The sequence below is a fragment of the Harpegnathos saltator genome, unplaced genomic scaffold (assembly GCF_003227715.2).
Source record: "Harpegnathos saltator strain DR-91 unplaced genomic scaffold, Hsal_v8.6 scaffold844, whole genome shotgun sequence".
Lineage (NCBI taxonomy): Eukaryota > Metazoa > Arthropoda > Insecta > Hymenoptera > Formicidae > Harpegnathos > Harpegnathos saltator.
In genome coordinates, this window is record NW_020230698.1 from 1,587,501 (window position 1) to 1,607,054 (window position 19,554).

Sequence of the window (19,554 nt, forward strand, 5' to 3'; positions counted from 1 at the left end):
CAATGCGATATATTCATTGTTGTAATTTGATATTAATCATTTTGATAAAAAGTAGTCTAAATCTATCCTCAGAGAATAATGGTACTGAACATAATGTTTGTTGCATAGATAAATTTACTCAAGCAGATATGTTGGTCATTGCAGTGTGCAACGGTTGATGATGATTTGGTCAATGCATTCATAAGAGGATTAAAATTGGGAGTTACTATGGATCGGTGTAGCCCACCTCAAATAAGCACCGAAGCACTTATCAATTCATATACCTCTATGACAGTCGTAGACAGCACATCGCGACATGGGAAAGAAGCCTGCTCATGTGATGCTTACAAAGTTAAAAGGTAAAGACAGCAATTGTGAGAAATTTATCGAGACTTGGGAATAAATAATTGAAAGGTATTAATCAAATGTTTCTTTGATATGTGTACAGAGATATGTTTAGGGAAGAGTTGCAGAAAGCTATGAAGTTCCAAAACTTATGGACCGAACTGCGAAAATGTATACGTACTACCTTTAATGCCACCTTGGAAATACCTTATGCATCAAATCCTCCAGAGTCCCAATATAGATTATCTTTGACTGATATGCACGATACTGTTATTCAGTAAGAAATCATTTATGTTTATTTATTTATGCTATAATGCTATTTAACAGATTCATATGTGATACTAACTCTTGTTACAGATTATGTAAAAGGGATCCTCTCCAACTTTTTATGAGGCTAGTGAGTCAGGCGCAAGAATTTGTAGTGGAAGTAAAAGTTCGTTTATTAGCACTTTTACATGATCGTAGCATACGCAATTTAGCAGAAATTTTTCTCACAGGTTAGTGTCATTTTGTGAATAAAAGTTGCAAAAAGTATATGGTATATGCAATATACATACATATATAAAAATATATATAAAAATTGTATTGTATGAATTGTCGTGTAGGTCTGTTGGACGATTATGACGCTCTTGTGTCGACAGCAATACAGATTTCAGAATTAATGAAGCCATTGAAAGAATACCTCTTCAAATTTAATTTGACATGGGACTGTTTCATCAAAAAACTATATCAGATTTACGTTTACAATGATCCTTTAGTGCAGAATAATTTACCCACGTTTATCGGCCAGGTAAAATTACACATGTTTGGTCAAAGATGTTGGTAGAACAATTTGTAACCTGCCAAGTCCTAATATAAACGCTTGCATTCGCAGCTGAGAAAACTTTTGCCGTTGAAAGATACAAAATACCAAGGTCTTGTTCATAGATATTTATCTTTCGACGACGAAATGACAAGAATCGGGAATTTATGGCCTGAAACGGAACCATGGATGGATAAATATAAGTAAGTTAAAGGACATCATTCCGCTTGCGTTATTACACAACTACATTGGACGTTTCGCACGGAAATATCGCGGATTATTGAGGTAAGGTTATATGAACAAAGTGTTTTTCAGTGCAGAGCAAGCTGTTCGAATGACAAGACTTAGGCAGATTAGAGAAGCCTGGGAATTGTTTTCAGCAACACGTAAACTTATGGAACATAACATGTTAAACAAAACGTCTGACATTGGAACGTAAGTTTTAACTTCTTATATATATTGTATTGATTATTGATTGTAAAGAAAGTGTATGCATATATACATATATATATATATATATTATATTGATTATTGATTATAAAGAAAGTGTAAATCGAACTTTTCCATAAATTAGAAAAACATAACAATTAAAACTTCAAATGTTTAAGTTTTTTGATAAAATCAAATATGCTTACACATACATAGTTTAATATATATATATATATTGTTAATTTATTTTCAGGATGAAGTTACTTAGAAATTAGTCACTAATCGGGATATTCGCTTTACCTTTTTCTAGTGATATTTCTTAATTACGATAAATTTTATTCTATTTTAGTGAAATGCAGGAAATCCATGGGCAGTTCTCGACACTTATTGCGCATACATCCGAAAACGACAGCCGCCCTTCAAGTCCTGTACTTGACTTCAATTCGGATTCTATAGCTATGCCTCCTAGTATAGAAATAGTTCAAATATTATTGGACGATTGGAATAAGGCGCAACATCAAAAACTAGCAGACATAGCTGGTGCGTTAACTGCTAGCGAAGTGGATGCTGTCGGGCAAAATGATTCCAATTGCTACGATTACACTCGTATAACATGTCACCTTGCGCAATATGCCATCAGGTCAGTTAGGTACGTATCTAAAATAAAATAAAATTACATTAAGAAAAAGTATTTAAAATCAAATGTTTAAAAACATGTGTGTGTATGTATATTTTTGTACATATATATTGTATGTATTTCGTAATAATTCTAACTCGACTTAGGACCAACAGTGACGATTCCAGCGGTTTGGAGAATGGAGTTGAGAATGGAAAAGAATGCGATTGTCACTCATGCAATGAAACGGAAGTAGACCATACGGTACGAAATTGCATTGTTTCTTTAAGTCATTTTCACGTCCGTTGGTTCATTAATTATGTACGATTAAGATATGTGTCTGATTATAGTAATAATGTTTCTTTCAAAAAAAGATTCTTTTCTATTCTTGTATTTCTAAATATATATTAAAGATAAGATAAAAATGTTCCGTTCAGATGATAATAATATTCAGAATATACATAAAAATAATGATAATTGGAAGAATTTTATAAAATAATCTTTATTAGTGAACCATTTATTGAAGGTAATTATATTAAAATTAGTAATTGACAATAATACCTTGTCGCAGGCTGCGCAACGCAAAATAGAAAATGCCACGAAGGAGAAGAATGCAAATTCTCCTCCACCTCTTAGCAACGGATTTCCAGGTAAACGATAAAACTGATGGATTAATAATAAATAAACAAACGACAAATATCGAAGAGATTAATGTCTTGTTTTCAGAAGAATCCGTGAACTGTACAGTGACGCAGATCAAGAAGCTAGACAGTCCCAATGACGAAGAAATGAAGAAGAAAGAGCCAAGCGTGCGCAATAAAGACACCGCCACGAAGACACCCGAACTGAAGCCTTGCTCTTGTGTTTACCAACACGCGAGAGAAATAGCGGAAAGAAAGAAGGAAATCCTGGAAAATCCGCCTTGCCCTTGTCTTCTGAACTCGAGGCGCAAATGGGACACGTGTCCTTGCTTGACCAAATGTAAATAAACAAACAATTATTTTATATCTTTCGTATTCCCACGATCGTTTTATGATAATATTATGTTTTTGAAAGCAGCTATACAGCCCGCAACGGTTCTGGCGAACGGCCGCTCCAAAACAATATCGCCTGCTTCTGTTACGAAGACCAATCCAGAGATGAGCCAGAAACCCGCGGTAAAGACCGGCTCTACGCAATCGGCGCAGACCCAGACGAGGCATTCCACTACGCAAACACCTAGCACGACTCACAATCACAACATGCATCAGGGTGAGTGCAGATGCTAGGTGGTCTCCTCACATGTCACCGTTACGTCGGTCAATCAATCCGCCTTTCTACTGTCATACGTGTCTTTACGTGTATATTCTTCACGTGAAAACAGGTACCATTCATCCGTTCCCTCCTGCTCCACTGACGGAACTGACGAAAAACACAGGTGCATCCTATCCCAGATTTTACATGTATAACAATCATACACCGCACGCATGCCACAGACAAGCCAATGTCGAGCACATCAAGAGAGTGTCGTGTAATGATTGTCAGTATATATGTACTGCATATGTCTAGCGAATTAGCGCGTCGCGGTTACCGTCACGTTCTAATCTGAAATTTCAGTGAGTTCTGGAGACGGCGACTGTTCGGACTCGGTGAGCAGCCAGGAAGACTCGTGTTCCACCAGTAGCTCAGCGCAGAGAGATGTGAATCGACACTGCGACTGCTGTTACTGCGAGGTCTTCGGCCACGGAGTTGTGAGTTCACTTCGCTCAATTTTCACTGGTTAACACCAGAACTATCGACGATTAAACGCATAGCGGCATATTTCTACAGAAGCGGTCGAAATGACAGGTTTTTGAAAAAAAAATATGCAAAGGCATGGCTATTTATTCATTACCATCAATTTTACTTAACGTCCACTAAAGGTGTGAAACGCATCGTTATATAATTTTGAGTGTTTTTTATAGAAAATTATAAATCAGTCACATTTGGCCGCTTGGTAGTTTTAGCGTCAAGCAGATGAGCGACTAATAGATGTGCTTTTCAGCCGTCGGTCGCGCCGGTAAGTCGAAACTATAATGAGATGCGGGAACGACTGCGGCAGCTGTTGACGAAGAAGAAAGCGAAGAAGTGCAAAGCTACCGGCTGTAGCCCACCGAAAAGCCCATCGGAATTGTCGCCTTCTAACGTCAATTCCGAATCTAAAGTCGCGGCAAGTTCCGTTCTCAGATCGAACACTCCAATTTCGACGGCGTCCACGGTTCAACAGGACCAACGGGATCAACGGAATTTGGAGGAATTGTTAGAATTTATCGAAGGCAATCAAAATAGCAAGAAGGATAATAACAAGAAGGCTGAAAAGAAAGCGAGACAGAAGCAGCGGAAGGTACGACTGTGTAAATTATGACAATGTGTAGCTCTCTATTCGGTTTGACATTGCATTAACATATTTCTCTTATTCTTTTGGCAGCTTGAGGAAAAGTTGAAGAAGGATAGACAAGAAGCTCAAAGACAAAAGTTGATAGAATTACAAAAGAAAACGCCTGAAGTAACGATCACCGTTGTCGATCCTAAGAAGCCTCCGCCTCGTCGATTTTTGCCCCAGTGTGGTTTACCGGAAGTTTCTATTCTGCCGACATCTTCGCGGGTGTCGTTGCCCGTGATAAAACAGTTGAACGACAAGAAGAAGGATAAGCAGGAAGTTTGTAGCGACAGTAACAGTAGCAACGGCTGTATTAGTATTAATCGTTTAAATACAAAGACAAAGACATCCTCCGCGAATTTAAATGCGAAAAACAAGAGTATTAACAGTACTGACAAGTGCGAAATACGAAGTACGAACTCCAACCAAGGAAATAAAAATAGCACGAAAAACGACAAAGTTGACTCCAACAATAAGGGGAGCAAGCAGCCTGTCGCGAACGTTAATGCCGTATGTGCGAAAAGCGCTTCTACCAATAATACAGACAAGTTATCCGACGTTGATTTACTCGACAAGAAGTTGACGAAGAAGGAAAGGAAAAAACTGAAGAAGGAAATGAAGAAGTTGGAGGAAGCGAAGGCGAAGGAGTCTGGAAACTCCGCACAAGCAGAGTCTCAGCCGCAGATAGTGACTATTAAGAGAGTACTCGAGTCGAACAGCGTCGAGCCGACGGTGACGATCACTTTGAAGGGTCAGACACCGGCCGAGGACAAAGTTTTATTCACACTGGTGAATGGACAAACCAAGGAACCTTCCAACAAAACGGAGCAAGAACAGAACCAAGGTAACGGCGGGAAGAAGAAGAAGGTGAAGGCGAATAATAACAACAATAACTCTCTGCAACAAGGAAATAAGTTGCAACAATCGAACAATTCGAAGCAAACGCAACAGACGACGAATAAGGCCGGCGATGGTAAGAATCTTAAGCAGCAAACGAATAACGAAAAGTCGAAGACCAGCAAGCAGCAGGCGGATGAGAAGAAAGCCCAACAACAGACCGTCAATGAGGCGAAAAATTCCAAGTCGAAGAAGGACAAGAAGAACACGGAAAACAAAGAGAACATGCTGCAGCAGCAGAACACGTTGAACAAGACCAAGAATCAGCAGAACGTCAATAACAAGAAGCAGAATAAGACGAATACGCCTCCTCAGACACCGGTATCGCAAAAGCAACAGCAGAATCATAACATTGCGAACGAATCCGCGACTGGTAAAAAGACGAAGAAGCAACAGCAGCAGCAGCAGCAGCAAGATAAGAATGCACAATCCAATTCCAGTAAAAGCAATAAAAATACTAATAACAATAGCGCCAACAAAGTAACAAATAAGAATGATTCTCAGAAAAATGTAAGTAAGATGAATCAAATTACCGTCAAGCAACGTTCGCCTATGGAAGTTCAAAACACGTGCTACGAACGGGTCAACTCACCGCTCAGCAGTCAATTCAAGGACATTGGTCCGAATTCCAAGATCGACATCGAGAACCTGAAGCTGCCGCCAGGCATCACGATCACGAAGGTGGATGCTCCAGCGAAACCGATTCCGATCAGACCCGCTCCCATGCCAAAGCCAGTGAACCCACCCAAGCAAACTACTATCATTGCTGCGCCGATGAGCGGCGTGCAGTCGAGTTACGCAAGCTCACAAGCTGGCGGAAACGTCATAGTGGTGGACACGGGGAAGCTGAAGCAGGACCTGCTTCCGAAGACCAATGAGAAAGGTGAGTCAAGATTCTAGTAGATAAATCGGACAGATGAAAGAAAGATGAAAAGAGAGCGAAAGTCTTGTTTCAGTGTTTATTTAATATAAGCTTGTCTTATTTAATTTGCAAACATGTTTAAATTTTCAAAGAAGATTCTTCTATTTCATTCCATTTAACGGTAATAATATTAACAAAAGATGTTTAAGCACACAGATAAAAGTATTATTCTGCTACTATGAGGAAGTAATTTATTTGGTTTACTTTCCTTCTTTTAATTTTTTTTTTTATAAAGAATATCTTGCTGATAGTTTCTTGAATTATACTCGTCACAAATTTTGGAAACGTTCACCATCATGTACTCGAAAGAAAAATTTATATTCTCTTTTCCAGAATTTATATTTATACTTAGAATATATATATTTAAAAATTATACTTAAAAATATTTAAACTTTTTAAGAAAATTTACACTTTATACGGGAAAATCAAATCGAATTTTTGTCTTAATTTAATATATTCTTGATTGAGGTACTAGATTTACTAGAATTCAAAATATATCTTGAATAGATTTGATGCTTGTGATAAACTTACGAATATATAAATTTATAAGGTACTTGAAAAACAAGTAACATTCACTTGAGCGCAGTATGTATTTTTCTGTGTGCAGATAAAAACAGTCTGCTTAAATTCTATGATGTTGTTTTAGATCCGCCAAAAGAAGCGCAAGTTCTGGCTACCACCAGCAGTAAGAAGAAGAAAAAGAAGAACAAGAATTCAGCGAATTCAGCGAACAACATGACGGCTTCTACGTCGCCGGTGCAAAGCAACGATGCGTTCGCGAGCGATCATAATGTAGTGGACGAGCCTGCCAGGATACTGCACAATCCTGGCACGAATATGGTGACTATAAGAAATCCGTCGTTCGGACCGATGAAAGTGCCGCCGACGCAACAAGCCGCCATCATAAAGGTCTCGGAGAACGGTATGGTGACGATCCGAAGCCCTGCTCTGCAGCAGGCGATCAACGCCGGCCTGACGTCCGCCCCCAGGCCGGATTACATCGTCAAGGGCGACATGTCGTCTAGCAACAGGATGTCGACGACGATGGCGTCCGACGTGACGAGCACGAACGTAAAACACGCGAACGGCGTCCTACCTTCAAGCCTGGCAGAGCTACGCAGCCGACTGACGCCGACCGACTGCGCCTCCTTGTCCGGGCTAGCCAATATTCAGATCAGCAAGGTAACGAACGGCCAACCGATCCCGGAGAACGGAATCAATCTGAAGGGCACCAGCGTGACCCTGACGAAGGTGAAGCCGGCCGACGCGACTATGGAGAACGTGAGACAGTCGAAGGGCGCAGCGAAGGAGGCGATGAGTGCCTCGATCACAGCTACCGGCAGCGGTGACGGTGGCAGTGCTGGCAGCTGTGGCAGCGGTGGTAGCGGTGGCGGAAAGAGCAAGAAAAAGAAAAAGCGCGGAGGCGGCGGAACGAGACAGTGCGGGGATGACTGGAACCTCGTTGGTGAGAAACAACAATAATCAGACTTTAACATGTAAATTTGCTTCCTTCATTTTGTTTGTTTTCTTTAATACGAACACAACAAACACATACACACACACACACACACACACATATTTATCCGAGTTGCATTTTATACTCCCAGTGCGACTTAAGCCCTCTTTTTAGAATATTAACAAAACAAAAGGAAAACTACCCATCTCTCTGGACACTCGTAGGTTCATCAGCGCATTGACAGCGACTTTTCCTTAAATTTCGCATCGTCAGGAGAAGGCACTGTTTATACGTTAGAACACGAAATCTCGTTTTCCATAGGTCGAGAGATTTCTCATATACCGGATACCTCCTCGAGAGAAAGAGATACACATGGAGAGAAGAGCGGCCGATGAGCGCTTTTATCTCGATTTTCTTTGTCGTGTTTCTCCCTGCGCTGAGGAGAGAGAAAGAGAGAAAGACGAAGCTCGCGTCTTTCGATCGCGCTTCTTCCCGTATCGGAAGGCGCTCTCCGCCTCCGAGTGCAATTCCTCATCGTGAGTATAGGGCAGGGTGTATATTCTGTAAATGTAAATATAAACCGATCGATCCGTCGGTTCCTTTTCTACTTGCGAATGCTGAGCGCAAGCAGCAGCAGTATAGTCTTGATTATTATCGTGGTCGCACGAATCGAAAAACAAGATGTGTATCGTATATTTCATGTATATGTTTTCCCGAACACGTTACTCTTCTTGAGAAGAGAATTTCGAAGGCGAATTCTGTGCGTGTCGTGAGTCGCTGATTCCGCGATTCGGATCGAAGATCGACGCAAACGAAAGGAGCTCTACCGTGGCAAGGTGGACTGTGTAGATTGTTTCGTTGACGCATTGACAGCGACATACACACACACACACACATACACAATACGTAGGAATCTCATTGTGATAATACACGACGATACATACATAAATGCGGACGATACACATTCGTAGTATACGATATTTTTTAATCTGCTGATGACATTAAATAAAAAGGAAAATTACTTTTTTTTCAATGTTATACTCTCTTTTCCTCCCTTTTGTCGCGCGCGATAAATATCTCAACTCTTCCCGTTTCTTCGCGAAACGCTGCATGGGTATATAGGTAGTCATTATTCTCTCACTCATTGCTCCTTCATTGCTATACTCTTCCTTCTTCTCTCCGTCGCTTCGACGTGTCGGAGACGTCGCAATTTCACCGTCTGTGCGACCCTCGCGGTACGTTTTCCGCATACACACGTCCCGAGCCGGTAACTTTTCTGATTCTCAGAGAAGATAGGATTCGCTTGATGCTGAAGATGCTTTGAAACGCCGTCTAGTCCGATCATTGTCTTTCTTCGAACGCTCCAAAGCGTCTGTGGTTATAAGTGAATCCCATCCTGAATCTTGTAAAATCAGGGCAAGATGCGACTCGCTCTCGTCGATATCATTTCGCGATATGTAAGAGAGTAAGAGAGAAGACAGGAACTCGTCCAGCTTGACGGGTTGTCATGGTCGCCGGTGATCACCTCGTAAAGCACCACTCACAAGTGTCGTTCAGTATTTCATTAGTTAGTAATATTTTCACAATTACTTCGCATTTCTTGTCAATTGCCGTTGCTACACGTGTGTATGTCGAAACGCATTCCGCGATTAAGCAAAACCTTTGTCGCACACACGGCTGTCTTTCACTCTTTCTCCGATCACTCCGCACACAGAAAAATATATGCCGCGTTTGAATAGATGTTACTTGCTTTCAGTATATCGCAGGTTTATACGTTCGCAAATCTGCCTCACGTAAGTTTATTATGAGCATCAAATTTACTTGAAGTACACTCTGAAAGTCCTAGAGTGTTTAATATTTTTTTGGTCAGGAATATTAAATTAATACAAAAATTAAATTTGCTTCTTCTACGTGGAGTATAAATAAATTCTTTCCGCTTGAGTATAAAATGATGAGCTTTTTAAGATTCGCGATGAGTAACATCAGACTATCATCAAGAGTATCTTCTTTGCTGAAGATAATCATCATTAAAAAAAAATGGAAATATGTTGAGTAATCGCTTCTCCCAGCAGTAGGATAATATTTTTCTCTGTGCACATTCTACCCACATCTACCCACATACAGTGTACCCACTCTCGGTGAAGGTTAAAGAAAAAAAAGAGAATGAGATAAACGAAAAAAAAGAGATAAAAACAACAATGAGAGAGTGAGAACGTAAGAGGAAAGAAATGCACAGCAGATTTTAGCATTCACCGTCGCGCCGCTGTCGTTATCTCCAGTATTCAGAGCGTGTCTTTTGCAGAGAGCGTATTCACGCCCAAAGATATAGAGGAGGAGATGGACGACGCTGAGAAGGAGCTGGAGGCTTTCAAGGCTTTCTGCCTGCAGTCGGTGCCGCCACCGCGCAAGGAGAAGGTCAATCTCAATCTCAAGGACATCGTGTTCAAGAAGAAATCCTCGTCGTCCTCATCGTCGTCTTCGTCGTCGTCGTCGTCATCGTCGTCGTCGTCGTCGTCGTTGTCATCGTCGTCGTCATCGTCGTCGTCGTCATCCTCCTCTTCCTCGTCGACGACGGCGACAGCGACGGGGCCGACGACCAACAACGTGACTGATCCGACCGACTGATCAATCAAATAATCTTGCGTCGTTGTCCAATCGCAGTGCACAACCAACTGCCAAGCTCGCGGTCCGACGTGCGCTCCGGGACGACTCGCGTCCACGTCAACGTCGATCTCACGCGCTCGTGAGAAGCTATAAGCACGACGTCCGCGTAGGCGGGAGTGCAGCGATTTTCTAGCGCGGGAATGGTAGGGAAAGAGGCTCCTCCGCGACGCGCATTGGGGAACGACGGCGAAGCGATCGTCGAAGAAGACGAGTAGAAAGAACGCGAATTCACACCGAGTGCGACTCGCGTTCTCGTCGGCTCGAATATCGTGTTCGTCGAGTGCGGACGATTCCTGCGACGCAGCGATTCGGCGATTACTGAAACGCGGAAACTCGGACGAGAGAGAGAGAGAGAGACGGGAATTCGGAGAGAGACGTGACGCGAATGGTCGCCGAGCGACGACGACGTCACTGTATATGTGTTATCGTTGAATTATAATTAGGAAACGAATTCCTATGTCGCGAATCGACGATAATTATGTTGATGATGATGATAAAGATGATAATGATGATAATGATAATGATAATGATAATGATAATGATAATCGCGATGAAATCCTCGTACGCCTGCATACACCGTTCCGCGACGGGATCGGTGGTATTTGTAAAAACGCTCGGCCATGCCGAGACATTATAAATAACGCATCTGTCAAGTTGTATAACTAATAACGAGTGTCGTCGTCACTTCATCGCGCGTATGGCGGCCAGAGAGCCTCGCACATCGCCGGTGGTTGACGAAGAGATGCGTCACTCGACACAATTATACGCGTGCGAAATATATATATATACATACACGTACATACACATACACATACACGTATACACAAATGCGCACGCACGCACGCACGCACGCACGCACGCACGCACGCACGCACGTACGCACGCATGCATGCATATGCTACGTGCGTTCATAGGCTGATAGATGTATACACGAACGAAAGAACTCACAAACACGATATACATAACATATACTCTGTCTCTCTTCTTTCCTTTATTTTCCAATAAAAGCAGATACGCGTTTCTACCTATTTAGAGCGTCTATATTACCTTCGTATGTGTCTCTCTGTATCTACATTCTCCTCGTACGAGTAGTCTATACTACTAGCGTAGTACACACACTTGAGCAGGTTTATATATATATATAATATTATATATATATATATATATATATATATATATACATAATTCAACAAATGTACGTCGCAATGTTTCTTATTGTACTGTAATTATTAAAATACTTTTTATACGGTAAACATACGAGACTGGGTGTGAGAGAAAGAAAGAGAAAGAGATAGGAGAGAGAGAGAGAGAGAGAGAGAGAGAGAGAGAGAGAGAGAGAGAGAGAGAGAGAGAGAGAGAGAGGAGATGGTCCACTGGTTCCTTCAGCGCTTATACATAAATTTATTCATCCCCCTGCTACTGCGAGAGGATCGATAGATTGTTTCGCGAGTATATACTTACGTATACATATATATATATTGCAGGCTTTCCGTGCCATCGCGTTTATCGTGCTTTATATCGGTTTATTTCTCCGCGGAAACTATAAGTATATTATTAATATCTGACTGTGCTGCGTGTGTAGAAGCGAAGGAGGCGGTTTAGTGCGAAATTGGAGAAGGGATAGGTGGGAAAGAGAAAGAGAGAAAAAAGAGTGGTTCTGTATCTCTTGAAAGCGATGAACCCTTGCAAAGTGAAAACAAATAACGTTCAAGTTTTATATTTGACGCAAAAGGGCACGGGTTTCCGCGTGTATCATTTCTAAGTGTCTCGTTTATTGACGTTCAAGCAACAATAATTACACTTATGAGCGATAATAGTTCTAACAACAAATAATCTCTATCGAAGTCACAAGTTATTATTATCTCGGTCGCATCCAGTCGCTAAATTTATCTCTTGTTTTCGCGCAAATTAGATAAATATATTTAGTGATTTATCATGCTCTTCCCGAAACGAAGATTAAAATCTCACTGGAACTTCCACGACTGCGACCTCCGATTCGCGCCGATCGTTACGTTTTTCCGTTTCACCGCGACGATACTTTCCGAGCGGAAAGAGTTGTATATAAAATTATATAAAATTATATACGACTCTTATGTGAATTTTGTCTCCGCATACGTATCACATATAATTACACATGTCCGCACGAAAAAAAAACGCAATTAAATGAAGAAAAGAAAAATAGTTTCGTTTAATTAAACTTCTACATCACAGACTGCCACGAATATAAGCAGTCGTTTTAATTGTATTTGTACAAGAGCATTCTTCTCCGTGCGGACACGTGTAATCGCGTATTATTATGTGATCATATAGAGACAAAGTTCATATGTAACTACATATGTTGTTTTGCCTCGGGTTGCGCGAACTTGCGAAAATCATGATTCGCGGCTGAACTCCGCGTACGAGTCTTAATCCTCGCTCCAAACACGAACATCTGCGCGTTTTCTGTCCGTCGAAAAGAATTAACAATCTAAACTCGCGCTGGTGTGCGGCGGGGAGAGTGTAACGGGCGTCATCGAGGACATCGATCGTTCGATAGACTGTATCGCCGGGCTGTGTTGCTTGATCAACATGTGCCGCAGCGATTGCGCCTCTTCACGAAGAGTCACTATCTGCGCCTTCAGGATCGCGTTCTCATGCTCCAACATCGTCGCCCTCAGTGCGATCTGCGACAGATGCATTTAGCGTCACGTTAAATTCAGCCTTGGAGGAATGCTACGAGGTCGGCCTGCCGTTCTCACGCGATCCTGCTTACGTGGTCCTCCCTGATTTTGCGAGCGTCTCGCGACTTTTTCGCCGCCTGGTTGTTTCGCTTACGTCTCTCGTAATACTTCTCATCTTTCTGCTCATCTGGAATCGGCTTCTTTTCGCTCCTAGGTCTCCGATGGAGGGTGGTTATGCCGCTCGTGGTGATGAAGTGCCGATTCATAGCGCCTGTTTCGCAGCCAGTAATAAAAAATACATGATTTTTGTTGTAAAAGGTGCAACTAGAAAGTCTCCTCTCGCAACGGAATTTCATGAGGTAAGACCAATTTTGCTTCTCTTTAATAAGGAAAAGATGCTTGCGTGCGTCAATTTCCAGAAGTTGCAACAACTGTCTTCGTTAAATTCGCCAAACGTTTCGTAGAAAGTATATTCGAATATTGAAATATTTATAGATCTATTGAGATCGTTAGATCAGTATTATGAGATATAAAATATTTTCAGGATACGTCGCACAGTTCAATCCCCCGCGTGTAATCAATTGTGCGTACAATTTGTGAACATAACTTATTCATACAAGACAAAAAAAACTGCCCCGGGTGAGGATCGAACTCACGACCTTAAGATTATGAGACTTACGCGCTGCCTACTGCGCTACCGAGGCAACTGACTACCGGTGATAATTTACAAGTCAAGAAGCATACGATTACACCTTCAAATAAATTTTCAATCTATCGAAAGATTTGAAATGAGATAATCGAACGACAATACAAGATGAAGATCAACCTACCTGTGGCGGGAGTGGAGAACGGTTGAGGCACGCTGAGTGATTGCATCAAGGGTGGCATCGTCGCTAGGAAGGGTGGTTGGAGCAGCGTTCCCGGAAGCGAAAACGTCGCCGACAAGGAGGACGACGTTAACGGTGAGGACGGGGAATCCGTGGCCACGGAATTCGTTAAAATATCGGGCTCGACAAAGCCGTAGTCTCGGCCGGGATAGGTCTCGTACCTGCACAGATCTGCGAATAGGTAGACGATAAAGCGTTACCGCAGATTTCACGTCGAAATTAATAAACGTGCGGTCGATCAGTGTACGCGTTCGTCTCATATTATTAAATTATAATTTGTTGACGGTGAAGGTACTATGAGTATAAACCCTAGCAACGTCGACTGCCCCTGTGGCCTAATGGATAAGGCATCGGTCTCCTAAACCGGGGATTGTGGGTTCGAGTCCCACCAGGGGTACATACAGATTTTTTGTATTTATTCATAAAAAAATGTACGAACTGATCGAAGCGCCAAGTTTTTATTTAGATTTTCATGAGAAAATTGAGACGCCGTCGTGAGAGCAATATTTTCTTTTCTCTATGGACAATGGTATCTCTCTCCATTGCTTTAAACAGATATCTCTTTCGCGTTATGCAAGGTCAGTATTTATATTCTACATGAATATAAAGTGCAATAATCTCCCTCATTTTTCGCCCTTGTTCTTTCTTATACGTTCTGCTGCATTTCACAAGCGAAGCATTTGCGCTCCGTTCTTTCTCTCTCCCGCTCTCCCTGCGATTAATTAGCCTCGTACGAGAGAGTCAGTTCGTTAAGTCGCTTGATCGATGGAAAATTTATCTGACACTTGGAAATTTTGCCCGTGAGAGTTGAAACTTTTACTTCCGGCTCGGGGCTGTGTGTGCTACGTGTGTGCATGCGACCGCACGCTGCCACGTACCGACGATGATGAAACATCGGCGCCCGAATGTCGTGATAATGCGACGACCGGCCGTCGTTCGTGTGCGAAATCGTGCGAACATTCGCGTCCGTGCAAATTGCGACTGTTACAGTCGGGTCGTAAAATACGCGACGTTAACTGCTCAAGCGGCAGTTACAATTTTAAGGAACGGGACCGATGTGTAATGGCGATGCTACGAATGAGGTAGCCGCCTGTAACGAGAAATGCGCTTGCAAAAATCAAACAGACGCGATTTCCCGGACAAATCGTACGGGACGTACTCGTACGGGATGTCTCGACATTAAGAAAGAGAAAAAGATATAGCTATGTTAACAACGGTACATATATTTATAGTGACTTGTAAAACGATTGGCAGGTAGTTCATATCAAATAGTTCGACGTTAGTTTATATATATGGTGAGGAAAAAGTCCCGGTCCGGTAAAATATCTGGAAAACCAAGCGTTTTAGAAAAAAATGTTTCGAACAAAAGTTGTATGATTTCAAGGGAGACATAAAACAACTATATCATTATGTTTACAAATGGCACCATTTTCGAGATATTCATTGATCATTACTTTTCTTAAATGGAAGCTCCAACTTTTTATTACACTGTCTTTTTCTACCAATTAATTTAAATAGTTTTTGTCTGAAACATTTTTTTATTTGCCTAATATTTTTTGAGATATTGAAGGAAAACTTGATAACTTTTTCAATATTTAACTTGCGATATCTCACTAACTATTTGTCGAAAGAAACAGTAGTACTAGACTTTTTTGCTCTATTTAATCTCAAGAATATGTTGTTACAACAGCGCCCTGACTTTAAGTAACTTACTGACTTTTGGAAATTTCGAAATCATCAAATTAACAAAAGTCAGGACGCTGTTGTAAAAATATATATGCTTGAGACCAAATAGAGCAAAAAAGTCTAGTACCACTTTTTCTCTCGACAAATAGTTAGCGAGATATCGCAAGTTAAATATTGAAAAAGTTGTCAAGTTTTCCTTAAATATCTCAAAAAATATTAGGCAAATAAAAAAATGTTTCAAACAAAAGTTGTTTAAATTAATTGGTGGAAAAATGGCGGTTTCCATTTAAAAAATGATCAGTGAATATCTCGAAAATGGTGCCATTTGTAAACATAATGATATAGTTGTTTTATGTCTCCCTTGAAATCATACAACTTTTGTTCGAAACATTTTTTTCTAAAACGCTTGGTTTTCGAGATATTTTACCAGTCCGAGACTTTTTCCTCACCCTGTATAAGCAGTTAAATAGTTAAAATAGGTTAGTAAAATTTTGATTGATGAAAAGGTGTGATTACGTAAGCAATTTTTTTTTCCATAAAAATTATAATACGAGCTATGAATTGTTATTACAAGAATCAAATCATCGCACACAAATAGTCTTTTGGTATTTATTACTGGCAGGAAAATTTCATAATAGATTTTAAATATTCGCGTTTTTATCGATATGTATATATAGGTGTAAATTGATTTAATAATTTTTATAATGACAAACGTGCATTACTGGGTACGAAAGAAGCAGAGATTTGTTAATTGAAGAAAAAAAAATACCCCCACCGTGACAATGTTCTCACATTGCCGTGACCAGGATTCGAACCTGGGTTACTACGGCCACAACGTAGGGTCCTAACCACTAGACGATCACGGCTACTGGGAGAGTTGAGAATCGACTGGAAACATTGATAGATCCAGGCAGACATTGATCGACTTGCTCATTTATGCATAACGAGAACGAACAAGTTGTTGATACCTCTGGCGTATGTGTGTGTGGTGTATATATGTGTGTGAATTCCTTATGGCTTAAAATTCACACGGGAAAGTGCACATCGTGCAGACCGTAGCTCGATATTACCGACTAAGCATTTATTTAATGATAACTGAACTTTCAGTTAGTGCGTTAATTTTTTGCAATATTGGTCTGTGTTTGTCGGTGCTCTTTTTTCAAGTGTCCTAAATCAAAGAGCAGATTTCCAAATTGTTTCAACTTGAACTTTTAATAGCAATATTAATTATATATATTTAGAAATTTTAATATATTAATATATATATATATATATATATATATTTAGATAATATATTAATATATATTTAGAAATTTTTGTATACTTGATGTATTTTTATTTTTATGGGTATTTTGTTAATATCTGTTGATTTGCACTGGAGAAGAGAGATGAATACTATCAAATCCATCAACAATCGAACAAGTCAGTCTTAACAATTTCAAATTGAGAGACTCGGCAAGATTCTTCGCTGATGGAATTGAACACACGAATTTGGCAAGAGGCATCGACTTGTAGTTGTGTTTACCGCCGAATGTCATCACCTCCTCGGCAATAAATTCTAACGAGACACTGACTCGTTAGAATCTTTCACGTTTACGTTCTCGTGCTATTCGTGGCAGTCATCGTGTTTGTCTCGGTTATTTTCTTAAGAACCCTATTCCCGACCGAAACAAAGCAACAAGCTCGCAAAGAGCATCGAAGAGTCCGCAAACAAGACGAAAAATCTCGACAGACGTGACTCTTAGGCGTCAACTTTTCTCTCCCCCCCCCGTTCCCCTTTCTCTCTCTTCTTTCCTCGCAGTCGAAAGAACTACTCTACGCACCTGAGTTCGGGGCGAAGAGGCTGCAACTCCGCAAGAGATGCAACGCGGAGAACGCGCCGGAGACCGCGTTGCCGGCGCACATGGTCCTCGCATGAGCGTGCGAACTCATCTCTCGGCAAGGATATTCCTCGGTCCTCGGAGTCAAGATATTATTATTTTAGTCTCGCGCATCCCTCCGGTTGCACGGTGAACTCTTGATCGCCGAGGAGAGTCTAAACATCACGTCGTGACGCATCAGATCGCCATGCACTGGCCGCGCAAAACATCGAACGCGACAGTGTCCTCGGGACCCCGATCAAACCCCAGGAGTCGTCTCAGGCATAGGTGGTACCGCGATTGACGACAACGCGTCTTTCGTTAAACAAGGAAACCATCATTCCTCCAATCCGCCAACGATAGTCTGCTCCCTCAGTCCGCCGCAGAGAGAAAACATGTGGTTTCTCCCGCTCCCTTTACTCATCGACCTTCGTCCTCGTTATCCCGAGCAAGCTCCGGGTCGCTTCGAGCTTCGGGCTTGCACCAGACGACTCCAGGTCTCTCTTCATCGCTCGTAGGACTCGTAGGACTCGTCGCTCGGACGACGCCGCGAATTCACGGAGAGCTTCGTGCTTGAAAGCTCAGGATATCGGTCTCGCTTCCGCTCCGCGAAGGGCTCGTGTGGAAGGACTCGCCGCGGGCCATTCGCGAGAACTCGAATTCGTCCGTTCGCGGACGGCACTCGCGTTCGATTCACCGCCGCCGCTGCTGCGGCGATCGCGCGCGACTCGGCGAGAGATTACCTGGCGCGATGATGTGCCGCGTCACACGTTGCAACATCGCGAGCACGTTCGCGCGAAGGCCACTCGATTCGTCAGGTCGACGAATATCCCGCCTTCGGGAACATGCGCACAGACTGTGCGTCGGTTGATTCGCCGCTTTGTCGTTCGCCGCGGCCAGTCAGACGCTGCTTTGTCTTATCAATCGCCGAGAAAGAGAGAGCGGGGTACGGGCGCGGCGCGGCGGCCCGACCAATCGTCCAACCTGTCGCCCCCGCGATCCTCCGTCGTCAGCAGGTCGATCTGCAATCCGCGGGTCATAATAGGTCGCGTGAATATCGCCGGTAATGTGCGAAAGCGGGCATCGAGTAGATAACCCAACGACAAGGCCTCTATAACGCTCTCTCGCTCTCGCGGCACGATACCGATGAATATTAATGCGCTGGAATTTATTTCAGCGTCGCTCCAACACCGAAGGGTTGAAGATCGAGGGGGCGGGGGAGCGTTCGGAACGAACTGAGCCGATGATTCGCGAGAGCCGGTTTAGCCATGAGTCGCGTCTGATCATCTGGTGGAGATTGCTCATCACATAGTTGTTATGCTAGATTATTATGTGATTATTATAGTGGATTGCAGGTAGAGATAGCGTAATATCGTGGATCTTGTTTAGAATATTACGATACATTACGGCACATAGTTTCATTATTTGCAACGCACAAGGTTGAGATGCTTTAATGACGCAAGTCACTAAAGGAATCATCTTGTCTCTGTTGGTCAGTGAATATGGAATAAAGACGGGGGGAGGGGAATACTTGCGTAGTTGAATAGAAAGCATCCATTACGTTGTGCAGGTGGTGCAGGTAGAAGTCGTATGAACGACACACGTCTGCATCCAAATAGACAAATTAAATCCATCATTCGCTAGATTCGAGCGCAGACTCGTCATTCGCAGGCTCGCGGAACCTCGCGAGTTACGAGCTCGTAACTCGTCGCCGCGGAAGAATAACGACCGGTCCCGGTAATTTCAAGTAACCACAGAGATTTCGATCTCTGCCGATCATTATGCCGGTGTTATCTGCGCCTCGCGTGGTTCATCGCTCGGCGGTACACATCGCGACCTCGATGACTGATCGCCGCGGCGCTTCTACGCGCGTATCCGCGCCCTCGATCTGTAATTCTTATGACACGTACAATTTTTTAAGTCACTTGTCACTCGTTCTTCGTCGCGCGGCTGA

General features: G+C 42.3%; 2 protein-coding genes, 1 long non-coding RNA gene and 3 other non-coding genes across 10 annotated transcripts in view; 2 read left to right on the top strand and 4 right to left on the bottom strand.

Moving 5' to 3' along the window:
* Window positions 1-11,310, top strand: part of LOC105188013 (serine-rich adhesin for platelets) — a 12,169-nt gene extending 859 nt beyond the window's left edge. Inside the window, exons 2-18 of one of the 5 annotated variants that reach the window (XM_025307270.1) lie at window positions 145-338; window positions 428-601; window positions 682-821; window positions 930-1,114; window positions 1,199-1,329; window positions 1,442-1,561; window positions 1,905-2,204; window positions 2,339-2,435; window positions 2,743-2,821; window positions 2,901-3,152; window positions 3,231-3,422; window positions 3,535-3,690; window positions 3,768-3,901; window positions 4,195-4,533; window positions 4,618-6,349; window positions 7,035-7,853; window positions 10,147-11,310. In XM_025307270.1, the coding sequence (XP_025163055.1) occupies window positions 145-338; window positions 428-601; window positions 682-821; window positions 930-1,114; window positions 1,199-1,329; window positions 1,442-1,561; window positions 1,905-2,204; window positions 2,339-2,435; window positions 2,743-2,821; window positions 2,901-3,152; window positions 3,231-3,422; window positions 3,535-3,690; window positions 3,768-3,901; window positions 4,195-4,533; window positions 4,618-6,349; window positions 7,035-7,853; window positions 10,147-10,469 (5,367 nt within the window). In that variant the 3' untranslated portion in view covers window positions 10,470-11,310. Of the gene's footprint in view, window positions 1-144; window positions 339-427; window positions 602-681; window positions 822-929; window positions 1,115-1,198; window positions 1,330-1,441; window positions 1,562-1,904; window positions 2,205-2,338; window positions 2,436-2,742; window positions 2,822-2,897; window positions 3,153-3,230; window positions 3,423-3,534; window positions 3,691-3,767; window positions 3,902-4,194; window positions 4,534-4,617; window positions 6,350-7,034; window positions 7,854-10,146 lie in introns of all 5 variants that reach the window. The other 4 variants (XM_025307271.1, XM_011149216.3, XM_025307272.1 and 1 more) reach the window with 4 other exon arrangements.
* On the bottom strand, window positions 1,946-2,912 carry LOC112590516 (uncharacterized). The gene is made up of 2 exons (XR_003114278.1): window positions 2,733-2,912; window positions 1,946-2,212 (listed from the first exon to the last, which is right to left on the bottom strand). It is a non-coding gene; the product is annotated as an uncharacterized LOC112590516 (long non-coding RNA).
* A 520-nt stretch (window positions 11,311-11,830) lies between the features above and the next one.
* On the bottom strand, window positions 11,831-18,252 carry LOC105188012 (cell death specification protein 2). The gene is made up of 4 exons (XM_011149210.3): window positions 17,565-18,252; window positions 13,999-14,226; window positions 13,261-13,439; window positions 11,831-13,171 (listed from the first exon to the last, which is right to left on the bottom strand). Exons 1-4 carry the CDS (start codon window positions 17,671-17,673, stop codon window positions 12,968-12,970), a joined length of 720 nt encoding a protein of 239 aa, XP_011147512.1. The 5' UTR covers window positions 17,674-18,252; the 3' UTR covers window positions 11,831-12,967.
* TRNAM-CAU (transfer RNA methionine (anticodon CAU)) lies at window positions 13,800-13,872 on the bottom strand. Its single transcript has one exon. It is a non-coding gene; the product is annotated as a tRNA-Met (tRNA).
* Window positions 14,380-14,452, top strand: TRNAR-CCU (transfer RNA arginine (anticodon CCU)). The gene has a single exon. It is a non-coding gene; the product is annotated as a tRNA-Arg (tRNA).
* On the bottom strand, window positions 16,536-16,607 carry TRNAH-GUG (transfer RNA histidin (anticodon GUG)). Its single transcript has one exon. It is a non-coding gene; the product is annotated as a tRNA-His (tRNA).
* Window positions 18,253-19,554: the final 1,302 nt, after the last annotated feature.

Excerpts from the sequence above, each read along its gene's own strand:
- LOC105188012 (XM_011149210.3), bottom strand. The coding sequence starts at position 17,673 with ATGAGTTCGCACGCTCATGCGAGGACCATGTGCGCCGGCAACGCGGTC. Across the intron at positions 14,227-17,564 it reads CCTCTTCGCCCCGAACTCAG|ATCTGTGCAGGTACGAGACC; the intron begins GTGCGTAGAGTA and ends ACCTATTCGCAG. Across the intron at positions 13,172-13,260 it reads GCAAAATCAGGGAGGACCAC|ATCGCACTGAGGGCGACGAT; the intron begins GTAAGCAGGATC and ends CATCTGTCGCAG.